Source organism: Myotis yumanensis, unplaced genomic scaffold, assembly GCF_028538775.1.
Source record: "Myotis yumanensis isolate MYYU_CA2020_CCGP unplaced genomic scaffold, mMyoYum1.0.hap1 SCAF_12, whole genome shotgun sequence".
Classification (NCBI taxonomy): Eukaryota; Metazoa; Chordata; class Mammalia; order Chiroptera; family Vespertilionidae; genus Myotis; species Myotis yumanensis.
This window is the reverse complement of record NW_027223763.1, coordinates 5,597,226-5,616,211: the sequence shown is the minus strand read 5'-3', so window position 1 is coordinate 5,616,211 and position 18,986 is coordinate 5,597,226. Positions and strand designations below refer to the sequence as shown.

Genomic DNA, 18,986 nt, shown 5'->3' with positions numbered 1-18,986 from the left:
CTGTGTGTGGGCTGACACTAACCACTGGAGCATACCAGCCAGGGCTGGTTAATATTTTAATAATTTTTCCTTAGACACTGAATATAGATTTCACTATATATATATAATTGATTTCAGAGAGGAAGAAAGAGAAACATCAATGATGAGAGAGAATCATTGATCGGCTACCTCCTGCACGCCCCTTACTGGGGATGGAGCCCGCAACCTGGGCATGTGCCCTTGACCAGAATCGAACCTGGGACCCTTCAGTCTGCAGGCCAACCCTCTGTCCACTGAGCCAAACCGGCTAGGGCACATTTCACTTTTATTTGGTATTGTTTTCAAATCTGTTCTCAGATTTGTCTTGTAAATACATCATAAAACTCAGTGATACAAAAAAAGAGAATAACTCCATGGAAATGAACATCTCCAGTTGACAGCTTATTATTGTCAAAGTGTTTGCCATTTTCGAATAACTACAGTCATCATTGAAATGAGATACTTCAACAGATCTGAGTAATTTATTTTTGTTTCAGAAGCAAATGTGAATAAATTAGTGAAGGAACATCAGCATTTTGAAATTCAGCCCTTTTATTTATAAACTAGAGGCCTGATGCACGAAATTTGTGCAAGAGCAGGCCTTCCTTCCCTCCAGCAGGCACCCGGGACCCAGTCTTCCCTCACAGCCCCTAATTAGCATATTATGCTTTTATTATAGATGTGAACCTCCTTTAAAATAAAAATAGTAATACATTATTTTGTTGAGATGGGTGAGATTGAGGTCTTAGAGGCCTGCCAGCCCCCATTCATTCATTCAGGAACTGCTTATATCCAGCACCTTCCAGGGTCAAGGCAAGGGCTTCTTCCCACCAGGAGGCACAAACGTTTGAAACAATAGCCTCCTGCCTTCCAGGATCCCAACAGTAGAGATAAAAATAACCTCAAAGCAGGACATTCTGAATTGGACAGCTTAAGAGACAGCTGAGTGTCATGGGATCTAAGTGGGAATGTGGATAGTCCTGAGCTGCCTCTGAATAGCTCGTTGGATGCACCCTAGTGAATTGAAGCCCAAGACTCTTCACCAAATCTCTCTCAGAAAGGCAGAAATGTCATATAAGTTAATAAAATCTGTTTTATGTTATATGTAAGCTTCAACATCTTATTTTAAAATCCTTTTTCCAAGTTCCTCACAAAAAGCTCTTTAGCAAGTTAAAATTCCTTTTACTTTTGTTGATCTCCATTTTTATCCCTCCTGGTGGTGCGATTCAGTCTATATTAGGAAGTGGCACATTGGAGCAGGAGCAAGCGAGACCAGCTTTCGTTTCATCGTTGTGACGTGCTTCCTTCCTCCGCGTCACGTAGCCCTGACACTCTGTGGGGAAGGATGAGGTGGCTGCTGGGGGTCCAACCCCAGCAGGTCCAGGGGTCCCCAAAGGTGTGGGCGGAGTCGGCGAAGAGGGAATGACACGGAGACAGCCTTCAGTTGATCAGCAGCCTAGTCAGGACCTCTAGCCAGGATCTCCAGCCAAAGTTCTGGTTAGGATCTGGTGTTTATTGTCTTGTTACACCTGTATTTTTACCAGTCGATTTTAATCCTGTCAATTTCTATTCCAAAGGTTAGGGCGTTTCTTATCTCCATTCCAGGAAGTAAGGATTATGTAGCTTAAGCATGATTGTTTGTAGTTAAAGTGATTAACTACCTGCCTGGCACTTAGTTAAGGGGTTGTATCCCCTCCCTAACCTCAGGGGAAAATCCCCACCTGGGGAAACAATCTTTCTCGGAGAGGTGACCTTGGTTAAAACACATGGCGCTAAGGAGAGCAAACATATTAAGAACAATATGCTATATACCGCCAGGTCCCTTGAAACATATGCTGTGCAGATGTTTCTTTCCTGCAGTGACTGTGTCAAGCAGCAAGAATGGACCGGCTTCCGGCAGGTGGCGATTGCAGGCTGGCCTCAATAGGATCATCCTGAGATAAAAATAAAAGCGGGACTTTGCGGGACGAGATTTTTCTCTCATCCTCACCTCCAAGGGGCATTCTAGAGCTACGTTGCCCAGTAGAACTTTCTGTGATGGTGGACGTGCTAAGTTGAGTGCATGCAGCTATGGATACGTGAGCTGTGGCTATGCCACCAAGAAACTGGATTTTTCATTTCATTTCAACTAATTTAAAGTTTAACAACGCCCATGTTGAACAGCACAGTTCTAAGTTAGAAAGCTGCAGTTATACTAACGTGCCAAGTGTTCCGAGTGAAGCTGGGTCTGAACATTACCTTATGGGTCTTAGTGAGGCCCTGGCTGACCCCAGATTGATGTTGCTGCGGAGTCCCTTAGCACAACGAACTTTTAGTCTGGAGTGTCCTCTTCCTGTCCCCATCACGTCAGCGCCTCGTGCTGTGGGTTCCCCTGGGGAAGCCTGCACGGGATGGGTGGGCTCTGAGGTGCTCGCATAGCGGAGTGGCCTGGAAAAGGTCCCTGGAGCAGGTCAGAGCTGTGCCTAGATGGCCCTGTAGCCCAGGTGTGGCCACGTCATGGGTGGCTAGGGACCTCAACCACCCCACGCCCCACTTTTACTCTCACAGCCAAACTGGGCCCGTAGTCAGTGAGCATTGATTTAATCTCTGTATCCACTTATTTTTCTGTTGGGAATGATTGACTCCGGGGGGAAGTCACTGTATTGTGTGACGTGTTTGGGGACCTTGTGAAAGAACAGGCTGACGGCTGTTTGTCCGTTTGGAGGGGTCGGCAGCCTGAGGGTGAAGGTTTGTTTGGACTCTGCCCGTCTTGGAAGAGTTAACTTGGTGAGCGGTGACGTCAGTCCTGATCTTTTCACCGCCTCTTGTGCAATCTAGGGCTCTGCGCTGATTGGCTGTTGGCAGGACTTAGAGTGGGCGGGCTTTTTTCTCAATTAAGTCAAAGGGCGGGGCTGGAGCAGCCAATGACAGCCGCCCCCGGCATATCTTGCGCTCGTTTGCCGGCCGGCAGCATTCTCCGTCCCGCCGCCAGAGCTGCTTGGGTGGCAGCTGCACACCGCGCTCCCTGTCAGCATGCTCTGCCTGTGCCTGTATGTGCCGGTCATCGGGGAGGCTCAGACCGAGTTCCAGTACTTCGAGTCCAAGGGGCTTCCCTCTGAGCTGAAGTCCATCTTCAAACTCAGTGTCTTTATCCCCTCCCAGGAGTTCTCCACCTTCCGCCAGTGGAAGCAGGTGTGTATGGGGGCCGGGACAGGCAGCGGGATTTCATCAGAGTTGGCTGAGTGAAGGGATGAGTGCTGGTAGCGGTGGCACCCGAGAAACGGGCGAGTTTCCCCCTCGGTTGTCATGTGGCGGCAGCAAGGCTACTTCACAGGCATGACTGGCTTTCACGTGACTTCCAAGGAAGGCTTGCGCTCTGGGGAAGGCACTTGTGGGAGGAATGCAAAGGAATTTCCTCGCTAAGGGGTGGGAGGGGGGCCCTGAGAAGGGAGGTGCAGTCCAGCTGCTGCGGGGCTGTTTCTCTGAGCTGGAGGGAAGAGGCCTCTCACTGGAGACCCAGGCTGCAGCTGCCTGTGCCTGGGTGGGACAAGCCAATGTGTGTGGTGAGGGAAGCCTGCCAGCTGTCCCTTTGGAGCAGGGAGGCAGCAGAAGCCCTTAGCATTTTATAGATGGGGAAGCAGCTATAGACTGGGGATTGCTTGCCTCCTCAAGAGGTACCCCAACTTCTCTGTTAATCCTCTCCCGCGCTCATGATGGCAGAGGAGGTCAGATGGTGTGCAGGGCATGGGGATTAGCATATCTTGGGAAGGAGACAGAAAGTAGGCCCAGTGGTTCTGAGGTGGGAGCAAGGATTTGGGACATGATTTTGAAATCAGGGCACCCACCCCAATAAGGCACATGGTTTGCGTTGGTGGCAGAGCAGCCAGATACCAAAGAGCTTCATGCCTACCATTCACCTCCTCCCTAAATGTCATGTAGATTATGTAGATTCTAATTCCGCTCTTGCCGTAAATCTGCAGTGATAATCCTATACGTAATTCTTGGCCGAGAGCACAGAAGTCTACAGGAAGTTAGCGTAACTTCAGATAGTAGATAAAATACCAGCATTGGTTTCACATCCCAGCCACACCCACTGCGATGTTCCTGGGATCTGCCCAGGCCTCCTCCTAGCACTCGTGGTGGCTGAGCAATCACCAAGAGCCATTAGGTGATTTCAGAGACTGATTGTAATCGTTGGAGAGCGCCAGCTAGCCAGTGATGTGTCAGTTTCCAAACCCATTGGTCAAAAGACTTGGAAACCCATATTGGTTTGTGGATAGTGAATGGATTCTCACTGAGACAAGCATGTCAAACTCAAAGGCTAACACGGGCCAATTAAACGAGGCATGTGGCCTGTGGGTCGTGAGTTTGACATGCTTGCTCTAAGAGCATTGGGCAATACAGGAAGACTATAACCATTTTCCCTGGGAGATTTTTTTTTCCTAGTTTGGGGTGTTGCTGGATTGGAGTGACTCATATATGTGCTCCACCTTCTTGAGATTAACGCAGCAGGATCTCTAGGGAGGCAGCCTTGGAGTCCAACAAACCTGGCTTGAATGCTGCCCACCACTTCCCTAGCTGTGTGACCTAGGATAGATGGCTTTACCTCTCTGAGCTCGTTTCCTTCTCTGTAAAGTGGGGAAAATGATAGTACCTCCTTCCGAGAGCTGTTTGTGAGGATTCAGCAAGTTACTAGAGGTCATGCTTTTAGCAGGACCCATGGCTTAGAACCTCAGGGTCTCTTCAAGCCTCTTGGGTCACGAAGCTAAGCAGCGCGCTTGTTCAGTACCTGGTTGAGGGAGCTGAGGTTGGTTAAATCACCAGTTCCCCCTGAGATCAGAGACTGGCCGTGGCATCAAGCATATGCCCCAAAATAGTTCCCTGGGGGCTCTTACTGCTTCTCCAGAATTCTCTTGGCTGTATTTGTGTCAAGTAGGCATTGGCAGGGGCCAGCTCTGCCTCCTACCTTCACCCTGGCCACCTGCTTGTCCCTGGGCCACTGTCACTGTAGGGAAAAAAGAGCTAGCTGCGGCGTTCCTTGTGGAATCTGGAGCGCCAGGCCTATCCACACATTTGGGCAGAGAGCATGTGGCTGAGGCCGGGCGCCAGGGGACAGCGTTGCAGGGGAGCCAAGCAGCTGACCCTGGCGGTACAACAAGTTGGTCTTTAAAACACTTGGAATGAGAACTCACCAAGCCTGTCACTGCTGGCCTCTGCCTGAAGGGCTCCTCATGGTGTGTGTGTGTGGCGGGGGGGAGGTGCCTTTTTCTCTTTGCAAGGCAGGTTCTTGGGTTCTGGGAAGCCTCTGGGTCATTAGGGCCACCTCTGTTCACGGGGTAGTGCAGTCGTGTCCTGGGGACAGGGCGTCACGAGGGACAAGCTGGTGCATGAGCTAAAGGGTAAAACCTTACTTCTGTTCCGTAGAAAATTGTACAAGCTGGCGATAAAGACCTTGATGGGCAGCTGGACTTTGAAGAGTTCGTCCATTACCTCCAAGACCACGAGAAGAAATTGAGGCTAGTGTTCAAGAGTTTGGACAAAAAGAATGATGGTGAGCTGCCTCCAGAGCCAGGGGCTGGCCGCCGCGGGTTCTCCGTGGCCTGGCTCCCGCTCACGGCCTCTGTTGTTACAGGGCGAATCGACTCTCAGGAGATCGTGCAGTCCCTGCGGGACCTGGGGGTCAAGATATCCGAGCAGCAGGCGGAAAAGATTCTCAAGAGGTGAGTGCTTGCCCGTCTCTGCATTTGGCCCACTTTAAACCCAGTGTGACAAAAGCAGCGTTCTTGGGCTGACTCTGGTGGCTTTCACTGTACTAACCCTGTTCTCTGAACTTTGGCTTCTGGTAGTTTGAAGGGATGAATAAGTAACCCTTCCCCAGGTTGCTAGTCAGCGCTCGCTCGTTTGAAGAATCCCTGATCTCCTGGAAGTGTGCCTGTTCACAGTGACCCCAAAGAAAAAGGCTAGTGGGGGAGGGGGGTCAAGTAGGTGAAAGGCAGCAGGGAGCACCCTTCTCTGCCGGTGGGGAGGGGAGGGGCAGGGCTCACTGGCAGCCCTCCACTTAAGGTGGACTTGACGCCATCATCGATGCGCTGCCCCGAAAGATGGGTCTAAGGTGAGCCGTGGTCCTGGGGGTAGCAGAGCTGCTGCTGTGCTGGGAAGTTGCACAGAAGAGCCCTAGGAGCTTCCTCTCCTGGCTGGGCCTCTCCCATCCCTGTGCCCACTCCCCGGCTGCTGTGGGGGCGCATCCTCTTGCTGTGCTGTGCTGTGTGTCTGCCTCAGTGACATCTCCTCGAGCACTTACTTGTGTTGTTTCTCCTCTCTCCTCTGCTCCTCCTTTGTCTGTCTGTCAGAATACGAACGGGCCACTTCTGGGGCCCTGTCACCTAGTAAGTATCCGTGTCACCCTGGCGACTGCCTCCCTCCTTAACCTCTGCCCGATCAGAATGGGGTTCCTGTGGGTCATTGTGGCCCATTTTTGTGCCAAGTGAAGTGTGGAGCCACCTGCCTCTTCTCCTCGGGGCAGAGGCACCCTCTGTGGTGTCCTCCGTGGCCGTGTGCCTGCCTCTGGCTCACCGGGAAGGGGGAGTGCGGCTGACAGGCGGGGCCTGTTCACACGTGGGCAACCGTGCGTTCCTCTTGCAGCATGGACAAAAACGGCACGATGACCATCGACTGGAACGAGTGGAGAGACTATCACCTCCTGCACCCCGTGGAGAACATCCCCGAGATCATTCTGTACTGGAAGCATTCCACGGTGAGCCCCGTGCCCGGAGCCTGGGGCCGTTTCTCCCTGTCCGTTCACCGGGTCCCTTCGCCCAGCCTCAGTCCCCATCCCGGGGTGGGGATGGGGTGGGAGTCTCAGCTTGCCTCCCCCTCAGCAGCGTGACTGTCCACTCCTCTGCCAGCCCCGCAGAGCCCTCCACATGCCTCCTCCGTTTCCCACACGCCTGCCCACTGGATGGCCTGACAGTTCCCCACACACAGGGCTCCTTTGCCAGCGGCGCCCGTCTGTCCCTATGGGCTGCCTGTTCCTCAAGGCCCACTTCACCCCTCCCCTCATCGCACTTGCTCTCCCAAAGCCAGTGTGAGCCTTCTGGGCGGGGCTCTCTCCAGGGAACAAATGGTACAGCTGTTAGGTGTCTCCCCGCACTGCCCCATCTTGTGTGCTGTTTCTCTCTGTGGCAAAAGAATATGTTCCCACCACCGCACGTATGCTCTTTCGTCATCAGAGCTGTCGTTGAGAAACACAGATCCGCCCGCACTGGTAGTGGCCGCGCTGACTCCCTGCCCTTTGGCCTCCTGCCTCCTGCATGCGGGATGCGGCCCTCTCTGCTGGTCCTTGCTGAGCACCCCCTCGATTTTAGTCTGATCCACCCCAGGCTGTCAGCTCTGGGAGCGGAGGCCGAGGTGATCCTCTTGGTCAGTCTCCTGCAGTGCCCAGGCCAGGGCCTCACCCTCGGGACACCTGGCATCTTTGTTGGGTGAAGTTATGTGGGCTGCTGACCCGTGGGTCTGGCCTGCAGCCCAGGTCTGAGCAGAGCTGGCTCTGTCTGACCAGCCAGGATGCCACCCAGAAGAGAGGGTGACGCGCAGGCATTGCACCCCCCTCGTATTTGCTGAGGCCTTACATAATGTTCTGCCAGCGCCATCTGATTACACATCAGGTCCCAGGAGAATTTTCACCCCTGGCTTGATGGGTTCAGTACAGCCAGCCTGGCGATCCCCCGTTCAAATGGCTGTGTAAGCTGTTCCTGCAGGAGCTCCCGGCAGCCACTGGAAGGCTGTCTGCGGGGTTTTGTAGCTGCTTCCTTCCAGCTGTGCTCTCACATGGCACACCTGGGCCTCCCGAAGGCCACAGACAGGCACCAGAGCTTTGCCACCTTCACATGGAGGGGGTGGGGGGGGCTAGGCTGGTGCATCAGTTTCCTGCCCAGAGTCCTTGGCAATCTCACCCCCTGGGTGGCCCCTTCTAGACGGTGGAAGGTTATGGACCTGCTGTCCAGCAGCAGCTTGGCCACACGCGTCAGGGCCTGCTTGTTTGATCTCTTGGTCTTCCCTGCAGATCTTTGATGTGGGAGAGAATCTGACAGTTCCCGATGAGTTCACCGTGGAGGAGAGGCAGACGGGGATGTGGTGGAGACACCTCGTGGCTGGAGGTGGGGCCGGGGCCGTATCCAGAACCTGCACGGCCCCCCTGGACAGACTGAAGGTGCTCATGCAGGTACGCAGGAAAATAGGCCCCAAACCTCTGGTTCCACCCCTGGGCTGCTTTGGTGGGCTGGTCTCCCCTCCCCTCCCTTGTCTGGGGCCCACTTTGCACCCATATATTTTCTATCCCAATAAATTAGATTGGAATTCTTGCTCAGACAAGGGCAACATTAGACCCAGGCCTGGGCAATGCACGTAGCTGATCTAATTTTATTTGAGGCCCTGAGCCGGGTCACATTACAGGGCTGTAATGAGGACTGGGGGTGGCAGGAACCTTTCTGTAGGATTCGTGTGTAGGTGTCGCATGGGGGAAGGTGTGAGCAGATGGCCACTTGGCCCAGACACCATTATGGCCAGAGGCCTGACTCCACTAGGACAGAGATAAGCTAGACCAACGTCAGGGGCAGGGTTTCAACATCAACCTGCACAGCATTCCCTGTTGGACTTTGGCGTCTTCTGAGCAGTGGCCAGTCGCTCCTTGTCCCCGTGTTTGTTCTGGCACCTTCCTGCTCAGAGAAGACGTCATCCTCTCCCTCCCCCTTTGCCCTCCCGGGCTGCCTGCGTTTGGAGCCTGTTGATGAATAATGTGACTGAAACAGGGAAGTGGAGTAGTTCAGGGAGAAGAGCTCTAGGCCTGGAATCTGACCCCATCTAGGCCCAGAGCTGTGTGACCTCGGGCAAGTCACTTGGCCCCAAGATTTCATTGCTCTGAGCCGAAGAGGCTTGAGACACATTGCCTTCCTTGTCAGGATTCTTCACGAATCCCCAGGGATGCTGTAGATATTGGAAGCATTTCACTTGGGTGAAATGACACAATCCTACTGGGTACCTTAAAGTAACCCAGCAGGGGTGGGGCAGTGCGGGGAAGGGATTGGCTGTGGTTGCATGCGTGTGGAAGCTGATCAAGGGTTCATGGGAGCTCATTATATAATTCTCTGCACTGTTGTACATATTTGAAATTTTTCCATAATAAAAAGCTCAAGCTCGATCTTTTTTTCTTCTAAATCCTTACCCAAGGGTGTTTTTATTGCTCTTAGAGCAGAAGAGTGAGAGACGCAAGAGAACATCGATGTGAGAAACATCGATGGGTTGCCTTCCCTATGCGCCCCAACCAGGGATTGAACCTGCAACCTAGGTATGCACCCTGACCAGGAATCGAACCCGCAACCTTTTGGTATCTGGGACGACGCTCCAACTAACTGAGCCGCCCAGCCAGGGCAGTTCAATCTTTTAAATTTTAAAAAGTGGTCCTTGTGGAGGTGTTTAGCACAGTGTTGGCACACAGTAGGTGTGGCATGGGGAGGTGTAGCTGGGCCTAGAATGGCTGTTTGGTTCTCAGTGCTGTTAGTCTTCAGAATCCGAGAGGAAAGAGCCTGCCTGCCCACCGTGACGGTTGGCCATGGAGAGAAAAGGCTCTGTGTCGGATGATGGCCGAGTTCTCTCTGACCCCGTCCTTCCCTCTCCAGGTCCACGCCTCCCGCAGCAACAACATGTGCATCGTGGGCGGGTTCACCCAGATGATCCGAGAGGGAGGGGCCAGGTCGCTCTGGCGGGGCAACGGCATCAACGTCATCAAAATTGCCCCCGAATCGGCCATCAAATTCATGGCCTACGAGCAGGTGAGGACCCCGCCCCCCGGGTAGTGTTGTCAATTGGCAAAGGGGCAACGGAGGGTAGAGGGGGGGATGGGGGAGGCCTGGGTCTGACCCCGTCTCTGCTGCCATTTCCACTGGGGGCCATTTCCTTCTATTTCTGGGAAGCATCACATGGGCCCGGGACACCATGTCTGGGCTAAGCCTGACTGGCCCCATGAGGAAGGTGGGGCAGGAGGGGGCGCTGGTCTCGGGTATATCGGTTTGTTTGCTCCCTGTTGTAGATCAAGCGTCTTGTTGGGAGTGACCAGGAGACTCTAAGGATTCACGAGAGACTTGTGGCAGGGTCCTTGGCAGGGGCCATCGCTCAGAGCAGCATCTACCCGATGGAGGTGAGGGGCCCCCTTGGTCCTGGGGCGGACCAGGGTGCAATGGGGCGGGCAGTGCACGTGGGGATGAGACTGAGGGGTGGGCCTTGCTCACACTCTGTCGCTTCTGTTGGGTTCTGCAGGTTCTGAAGACCCGGATGGCCCTGCGCAAGACAGGCCAGTACTCGGGCATGCTGGACTGTGCCAGGAAGATCCTGGCCAGAGAGGGGATGGCCGCCTTCTACAAAGGCTACGTTCCCAACATGCTGGGCATCATCCCCTACGCTGGGATCGACCTGGCTGTCTACGAGGTGAGGCGCTAGAGGGCTCAGGCCCCTGGAACTGGCGGGAGAGATTCAGAAACCCCTCCTCACGCGTCCCCGCCTGTTGTCTCCATGCCTGACAACCGCTGGGGATGGTGGGACAGGGACGGCACCAAAGAGCCGGCACCAATGAGCCACTCAGACTCATTGCAAGGGTCCCCTGCAGCCCCGAGTTCCGCCCCAGGTGCCTGGCAGGCAGATCTCCAGAGCACGGTGCCCCGAGCTCATTGGGCCCCAGCAGACTCCAGGCGACAGAAGTCAGTTTCTCTGGGGGGCGAGGCGGTGCTGCCTCTGCCTCATCCCCATTCCTGTCTGACCCAGGAATCCCCAGGGACAGCAGAAACAAAGGAGGCGGGCCAGGAGCTCAGCCAGCCCAGGCCAAGCAAATCGGGTTACAGTGGCCTCACAGAGTCATGTGATGGGTCCAGTAATGTTGTCGTCACTCTCCCCCCCTCACTCTGGCCTCTCAGGGCCTCGCAAGCTCTCGCTGGCACTTGGCTCATCCCTGCGCCCTTCCCCTTGCAGACACTCAAGAATGCCTGGCTGCAGCGCTATGCCGTGAACAGCGCAGACCCTGGAGTGTTTGTGCTCCTGGCCTGTGGCACCATGTCCAGCACCTGTGGCCAGCTGGCCAGCTACCCTCTGGCCCTGGTCAGGACCCGGATGCAGGCCCAAGGTAAGGCTGGTCTTAGGCCGGTCCCCAGAGGCCCATCTCCCTGGGCAGATTGGGATCCAGGGAGGAGCCGGCGAAAGGCCTCTGATGGACGACCTTTCTTATTTCTGCAGCCTCCATTGAGGGCGCTCCAGAGGTGACCATGAGCAGCCTCTTCAAACAGATCCTGCGGACCGAGGGAGCCTTTGGCCTGTACCGGGGGCTGGCCCCCAACTTCATGAAGGTGATCCCAGCCGTGAGCATCAGCTATGTGGTGTACGAGAACCTGAAGATCACCCTGGGCGTGCAGTCTCGGTGACGGGAGGGAGGACAGCCCCGCCCGGCGGACTCCTGATCCTGGGCTGCAGCCCCGGGATGTGTAGCCATCTCATTCTGTGAATGTGCCGACACTAAGCTGACTTAAGCCAAGCTGTGAAACCCCTGGGACGCACCGCAGGGAGGGTGGGGGGAGCTGGCAGGCCCACTGGGCTTGTCCTGCTGACCGTGGCCCACCCTCGTGTCCATTCCAGGGAAGGCCCGTGGGTATCCCTTGGGTCCAGGGGTCAGCAGGACTCAGGCTGATGCTCAGTAGAGACCGGACGTTTCCTGCAGGGCCTGCCAGACAGCAGGGCTTGGAGGCGGCTTAGTTCTTCCATCTCCTCTTCCCACCCAGACCGTGGGCCACGGGCCCCTGCCCTCTAGCCTGCTGGGCATCTGCCCTGCCTCTTCCTCACTGCTGTTTGAATATGGTAGGAGGAGGGCCACCAGCCCACTCCCATGCCCGCCTGCTCCTCCCCCTCAGTCCGTGGGGGGGAAAGGTGCTTCCACCTGACCTCACACCCGGCTGGTTGTGCAGGGAAAGGAGGAGCCGGGGAGTGTGCCCACCCCCCTCTGCGCTCACCAGCAGAGGGGCGCCGATGCATGCAGGGGCAAGGCCCCGCCCCGCCGTTGGCTGCCTGGCACCGGGTGCATGGCTTCCCCGGAGCCCAGAGGCCTCTGCCCTGCACTTCTGGGGCCTCCCGGTGCTCTGAGCTGCTCCGGGCTCTGTCGGGACTGGCACCAGCTCCCTGTCCCTGCTCTGGCATGAGGCAGTGGGGTGTGGGGTAACGGGAGGTTTCTGCCCCGTGTCTGCGTGCCCCGAGAAGGAAAAGGGCTTGAGGGCCTTAATTAGGTATTTTTGAGGAAAGGGTTTTGTTCAGAAAGACAGACTGGACAAATGTGCAAGCCCTGAGCTTCCGGAGGGAAGACAGAGCGAGTAGAGAGCTTGGCTGATGCATTAAAGTCTGTTCCTGAGGCCCCGGGATTCATGTCCAATCCCAGCTGGGGCGGTGGGACCAGCTTCACATTCCACTGATGCCACGGATCACTGCTCCGAGCCTATTTATTTCGTATTTATTTGAACAGAGTTATGTCCTAACTATTTTTATAGATTTGTTTAATTAATAACCTGTCATTTTCAAGTTCATTTTTTATTCATATTTATGTTCATGGTTGATTGTACCTTCCCACACCCAAGAGGTGGGGTGAGGAGAGGAAGTGGGAGTGGCCTTCCTGCCACTGCCCACACCGGTGTCGCATCTGTCCAAGGACAGGAAAGGGGCCAGGAGCGGAGGGAGGGGCCCTGGTCCCAGAGAGGGTCCTTGGCCGGCTGGGGAGACGCGTGCACACGGGGAGCCTTCGGACCTGAGTGTTCAATGGGGGATGGGAAGGGTGGGAGAAACCTCAATTCCGTTGAAGATGGAAGTCCAAACCCTTTTTCGGACCGGGAGGGTCTCTATTTCACCCTTCCTGAATGACAAGGCAGCGAGGTGCCTATCACTGTGAGTTTGGGGGGGCTAGAGGAGAGGGTGGCAGCGCCCGCCCCACCTGTGAAGTGGGCTTCTCCCTCGCAGCCCCCGAGCCCTCCCCCCCCTCCCGCCCCCGCTGCCTCTGCTCAGTAGTGCTGGTCAACCTGCAGCCTCACAGTTGCACTTTTCATTCTACCAGAATGGCCCGATGGGCAGTTTAAATAGGACGCAAAGATCAATGCAAAAATTACTGTCCTGTATAAACATAGTTCTAACTGGAATTTGTGAAAAAGCAAATTAAGAAGAATTGGGAGTTGTCATTTAAAACAGCCTCTAATAAAGTTGTTTGAAAGCCGATGACAGAGCATGATTTTTCTGATCTGGGCTTGGGTGGTGTGGGGGTGTTCCCATGTTAGAAAATGAGCCCAATTTTTTCATCATAAAAAACAAGAAAGCCAAACACACCCCTCCATGTTTCTCAGAGATGCACCTCCTTTAAAATGTGTGTTTGTTGGATTTGGGGTGCTCTGAGGGCCACTGGCGGTCCCCCTCAGTCCTCTGACTCAGCCCCTCTCCTGCAGAGCTGGCCGCTCCCTCCTGCTTGAAGCGGCTCCAGCCACAACCTTCCCCTCATGGCTGCCCCTCCCCAGCCTCCCAGTCGGTTCGGTTCCTGGTTCCTGCCCGCCCGTCTCCTGCTTGGAGGTGTTGGCGGCCCCACCTGGCTTTATTTGCTTTCTGCCTGTCACCCCAGGAGAGGATGAGCCACTGGGGGCGGGGTTGTATTTGCAGCCCTAAGAGAGTGCCCGATGAACAAAGTATTCAATAAAGTGCGTATTAAATAACGGTCCACGCTCTGACCCCGATAGCCTGGGTGCCGTGGGTCGGGGACAGTGGCGAGAGGCTGTGGGGAGGCACGGAAGTGTGCCCGTGGGTGAACTGGCACGTGGCACTCGTACGGGGTGGAGAGTGTGTCTTGCTCTCCCTGATTTAGCATCTGTTTCCCAATGTGTGTCCACTGGGAGCCTCAGAATGTGGCTTTATTTGGAACTAGAGGTTTGCAAAGTATCCCAGTGAAGATGAGGTCATACCTTACTAGGGTGGGCCCCAAACCTAGTGACTGGTGTCACAGAAGAGGGAAATTCCCGACTGACGCGGAGACACCGAGAACACCACGTGACCACAGGCAGAGGTCGGAGGGGTGCATCGTCAGGAAGGATCCGTGCTGGCGGCCACCGGCCTGCCGACACCTGCATTTCAGACTGCAGCTCCTGAGCTATGAGAGAAGGGCTTTCTGTTGTTTTAGGCCCTGACTTGGTGGTGAGTTGTCAGTCCTAGGAAACTAATATGCCATTTGCCTCAGCTGTTGTCAGGGTTACAGGCATAAATCATTTCCCAATCATTGGCAAATTCGTGCCCCCGCCCCCCCCCCCCCCCCCCCCCCCCCCCCCCCCCCCCCGCTATCCTCAGTTCTCTCAAGCTCAGAAGTTAGCCTTGGGAGCTGCTCTGACGTGGCCAAAGCTCTGAGCCCACCAAGCCTGCCTCCTCCAGGCGTCTCCTTCATCCCTCCTTCGCTCGTCTCCCTCGCATGTCCCCTTCTCACCACGCCTCCCCTCAGCTCCCTATTTAAAATGGTAACCTCTTGGTGCTCGCTTCGGCAGCACAGAGACTAAAACTGGAGGCAGCTAATCAATGTTTTTCTCCCTTTCCCTTCCTCTCTCTAAAAATAAAAAATAAAAAACAATCAAAAACAATTATTTAAATGTAACCTGTTCCCCCATCCGACCAGCCCCACGTCCTCTTAGCTTTCTCCCTGTTGCTCACCACCAACTCTACTGCTTGCTCTCTCTCACTCCTTGGTTTGTCGTCTGTCTCCTCCGTGAGAGTTGGGTGTTGGCTTTCTTCGCTGCTGTTCCCAGCAGGTGCTGGGCACCCACTTGGTGCATAATGAGCAGTTACTGGTTGACGTCTCGTGGTGTGGAGGGCAGAATGACGCCCCCTCCCCGGGGTGTCGAGGGAATTAGGTGACATGGCCAAGGGCAGTAAGGCTGCAGGTGGAGTTAAGGTTGCTGATCAGCTGACCTTAAAAAAGGGGGATGAGCCTGGGTTACCTGAGTGGCCCCGAGGAATCACAAGGTCTTGGGTGGGAGAGGGAGGCGGGGAGAAGGCAGAGGTGAGGCGAGGACTCTGCCCAGGTCCCTGGCTTTGAGGACAGAGACGGGCCACAAGTGCAGGGCTGCAGGCGCCTCTCGGAGCTGGAAAAGGCCAGGCACAGATTCCACCCTGGAGCGTCCAGGAGGAAGGCTGCCCGCTGACACCTGGAGCTGAGCCCAGTGAGCCGCACTGCGGGCCTGACCTCCAGATCTGCCTGTTGGAAAATCAGAGGAGACTGAGTGGAAATGTCTGGTCCTTAATAAGCAGTTTCGTCTCCCAGCTCCCCTCCAGGATTCCAGACACACGGAGTCATTTCCACCGAAATGCTCTTCATTCCAGCCTCCCAGTGAGGAGCCTCACATGGGCCTGGGATCTCTGGCATCTGAAAGGAAGTCCAGCCAGTGGGGTGGCTGGGGGTGGAGGAGCCACATCAACCTCCTTCCGGAAGCTAGAGGTGAAAGGTCACCTCTAATTCCTGGGAATGACATTTATGGAGCACCTGCTGGGTTAGCCCCTGGCAGTTCTAGGAGGTAATTCCACCACCACGTCCCCCGTCTGTCCATCCGTCCCTCCGTGTGCTGCATGCCTGGGGGTGAAGGCAGGGGGCTGCACGGGGGCTGGGACGGTGCCGTGGTCCACTTCTGGGGACCTTCCCCGAGGGGCCCCTGGCCCCTGGCTGCTCTCCCGTGCCAGGCGGCTGCAGAGAACCGGGGGACGGGGGGCACCTGTGAGTCAATCCTGGCACCATGGCAGTGGGATCGTGGGCAGATCTCATGCCCTCTGAGCCTCAGTTTCCTCATGAGCAAGAGCGGCCCAGAACCTTCCTTACAGCTCAGAGGGAAGGACTCCTCCAGGTTCATGCCGGGAGAATGCTGAGCTGAGTCAAACCAGCTTTGCTGACTCTCAGGCCATGTTCTCAACCTCAGCTCCTGGCTGGGCTGCCCCATCTCACCAGTCTGATCGGGTTGGAATGTAGGGGAAGGGTGAGAGGACCAGCAGCCCTGAGCCCGGCCCCCGCTGCCCAGGTGTGGACCTTGCTCCCTGGCCTCGGGGGCGGACGAGGAAGCTGGGGCGGACCAGCGAGGTCCAGTCACCGTGGCCGGAGAGGCCGGCCAGGGCTGGATGGAAGGGCCGGCAGAAGGGGGGGTGACGCAGTAGGGCAGGGAGGAACCGAGAACGAGGAAACTGAGGCGAGCGAGAGCCAGAGGCCCGGCCCAGACCCCCGGGGGAGCAAGATAGACCCAGGGCCTCCTGCTCTCGGCTCTCGGCCAGGTAGTGGCCGCAAAGGGACGGCCACTTTTGACCACTTGCTGTCCCCACTGGCTCAGCCCCTGTGGCCCAGGAGGCACTTATGTCCCTACAACAGTTTGGAGGCTGAGGAGAGAGGGCGTTGGCCTCGCCAACACCTGCCGAGGAGCCCCACCCCCCTCGCTTTACAGAGGACACTGACCGGGCGGGGACTGGCCCATCCAGGGGTCGGTCGGGGTCAGGTTGCTGTAGAGCAGTGGTTCTCAACCTTGGCTGCACATGAGAATCACCTGGGAATCTTTCTAAAATCCTGATTTCTGGGCCCCATCCTCCGGAAATTCTGTTTCTTTGTTATGGGGTGGGGCCACAACATTAGTAACAAAGACACAGAATTTCCGGAGGATGGGGCCCAGAAATCAGGATTTTAAAAAGATGCCCAGGTGATTCTCATGTGCAGCCAAGGTTGAGAACCACTGCTGTAGCGGTTTCTCTTCCCAGGTGCCGTTTGTGTTCGGAGCCTATGGCTGCCGTTACAAATCACCACAAACGTGGTTCTTAAAACAACACACATGCGCTCTCTGACGGTGCTGGAGGCCAGGTGTCCACTCAGTTTCCCTGGCGGAAAGCAGGGCGTCCGCAGGTGGTTCCTGCCGGAGCCTCCGTTCTCTTCGAGGACCCGATGCCTCGCCTCTCCCGGCTTCTGGGGGGGCCTGCACGCTGGGCTTGTGTCCTCCTCCTCCCAGGACCCCAGCCTCTTGCCTCTGCAATCAAGTCTCCCTCTTCTAAGGACACGTGTGGTTACATTTGAGGAACAGGCAATTCAGGAAGCTCGCTCCATCTCCAAGTCGAGAATTTAATTCCATCTACAAATTCCCTTTTGCCACATGAGGTAACTTTCACAGGTTCCAGGGTTAGAACCTGGATATATCTGGGGGCATTATTCAGGCCACTACAACGCCTGCTCCCCACTAGACACTGCCCCCAACAAAATCCTTCCCGCTCGGCCGGTTACATTAGCCAGGGAACAGTCATCCAGTGGAACACTGTGGGATGGAATTCTACACCATCATCAACAATGATGAGGGAGAACCGTGTCTAATCTGAAACAGGTTAACGCTTGAGGAGCCCCTGTGTGATCTGAATTTTTATTTAAAATAAAGAAAAACTGCCTGGCTGGTGTGCTCAGTGGTTAAGCATCCACCCAAGAACCAGGAGGTCATGGTTCAATTCCCAGGCAGGGCACATGCCCAGACTGTGGGCTGGAGATGTGCAGGAGGCAGCCCATCGATGATTCTCTCTTATCATTGATGTTTCTCTCTCTCCCTCTCCCTCTCCCTTCCTCTCTGAAATCAATAAGAATATATTTATTAAATATATTTTATTGATTTTTTACAGAGAGGAAGGGAGAGGGATAGAGAGTTAGAAACATCGATGAGAGAGAAACATTGATCAGCTGCCTCCTGCACACTCCCTATTGGGGATGTACCTGCAACCAAGGTACATGCCCTTGACTGGAATCGAACCCGGGACCTTTCAGTCCGCAGGCCGACGCTCTATCCACTGAGCCAAACCGGTTAGGGCCATAAAAATATATTTTAAAAAATAAAAGAAAAGAAAAGAAACTCTGACTGGAGCACTCCTGACGCCCAGGGAGGAGAGCTCTCGCTGCTCTCAGGACTCGCTCCCATTTTTGCTCCCTGGAGCTCTTGACCGTGAGCTCTGGGAACCTGGCTGGGAACAGAGCAGGGAGTGTGTTCTGAGAACAGACAGCAGAGCCACTGGCTGCATAAAAACGCTCCTCACGTGTTGACTCCTGGGAGCACTGACTCTGATGGTGCCAACCCCACGGAGGTTAGCTGACCTCCAAGGGCTTGTTGGAGGATGAGCAAGGATGGGGCTTGCCCAAGGCCACAGGGAGCCGTGGCAGGGTTCCCACCTCAGGCCTTCTGCTACCATCAAGGCCATAGGGAACTTGAACATGACCGAGTTGGGGCAGGGTTTACTGGCTTGAGCCCCTTATCCCTGGGAGGTGTGGCTTTTTCTACTTGCCCATCTTCAGACCCTTGAGTGCTAAACCCATTTTACAGAAGGGCAAATGGAGCCCCTGGATAATGAAGATTGCCCAGAGAAGGTGCAATGCAAGAATTGGCCTCAAGGTGGCAGCACCGGACCTCGTTTCCATCTCCTACAGGGCTTCGCAGCCTCGACCGCCCTCTGGTGGTTATGGTGAAAGCAGCTCGGCTCAGTAGGTGCCCCAGGGTGGCCCTGGGTTGGCTAGCCAGTCTCCAGCCCAGGCCCAGAGACGGGGTCTAGCGGGCACAGTCCTGAGACTTCATCAAGGTGACCATTCAGTGAGTGTGAGGATGACCAGGCGTGCGCCGTGTGCCTGCAGCAGCCCCGGGGAAAGAGCTCTAGTCAGGAGTCAGGCCCCTGCCCAGCATGGCTTAGCCACCAGCCATAACCTCCTCTGTGAAATGGGGAGACGGAGGAGCACCTGTGACATATGGAAACGGGAGAGGGGAGAAGACGGTGGCAGGGACCCCGCCTGCCCCCGGGCCTCCTTAGTGGGTCTGGGCCTCAAGGGGAAGCCAAGGCTGGGAGCCATCGCTGGGCTGAGCAGGAGCAGAAAGGGCTGGGAGCACAGGGTGGGCTGTGGCAGT

General features: G+C 55.5%; 1 protein-coding gene across 7 annotated transcripts in view; it reads left to right on the top strand.

Annotated features, from left to right (window-relative positions):
* Positions 1-13,284, top strand: part of SLC25A25 (solute carrier family 25 member 25) — a 34,954-nt gene extending 21,670 nt beyond the window's left edge. For 2 of the 7 annotated variants that reach the window (XM_070430583.1, XM_070430584.1), the window contains exons 2-11: positions 5,422-5,548; positions 5,630-5,717; positions 6,348-6,383; positions 6,640-6,751; positions 8,060-8,218; positions 9,672-9,824; positions 10,082-10,189; positions 10,309-10,476; positions 11,014-11,164; positions 11,275-13,284. In XM_070430583.1, the coding sequence (XP_070286684.1) occupies positions 5,422-5,548; positions 5,630-5,717; positions 6,348-6,383; positions 6,640-6,751; positions 8,060-8,218; positions 9,672-9,824; positions 10,082-10,189; positions 10,309-10,476; positions 11,014-11,164; positions 11,275-11,459 (1,287 nt within the window). In that variant the 3' untranslated portion in view covers positions 11,460-13,284. Of the gene's footprint in view, positions 1-2,973; positions 3,190-5,198; positions 5,232-5,421; positions 5,549-5,629; positions 5,718-6,347; positions 6,384-6,639; positions 6,752-8,059; positions 8,219-9,671; positions 9,825-10,081; positions 10,190-10,308; positions 10,477-11,013; positions 11,165-11,274 lie in introns of those variants that run through there. The other 5 variants (XM_070430585.1, XM_070430586.1, XM_070430587.1 and 2 more) reach the window with 4 other exon arrangements.
* Positions 13,285-18,986: the final 5,702 nt, after the last annotated feature.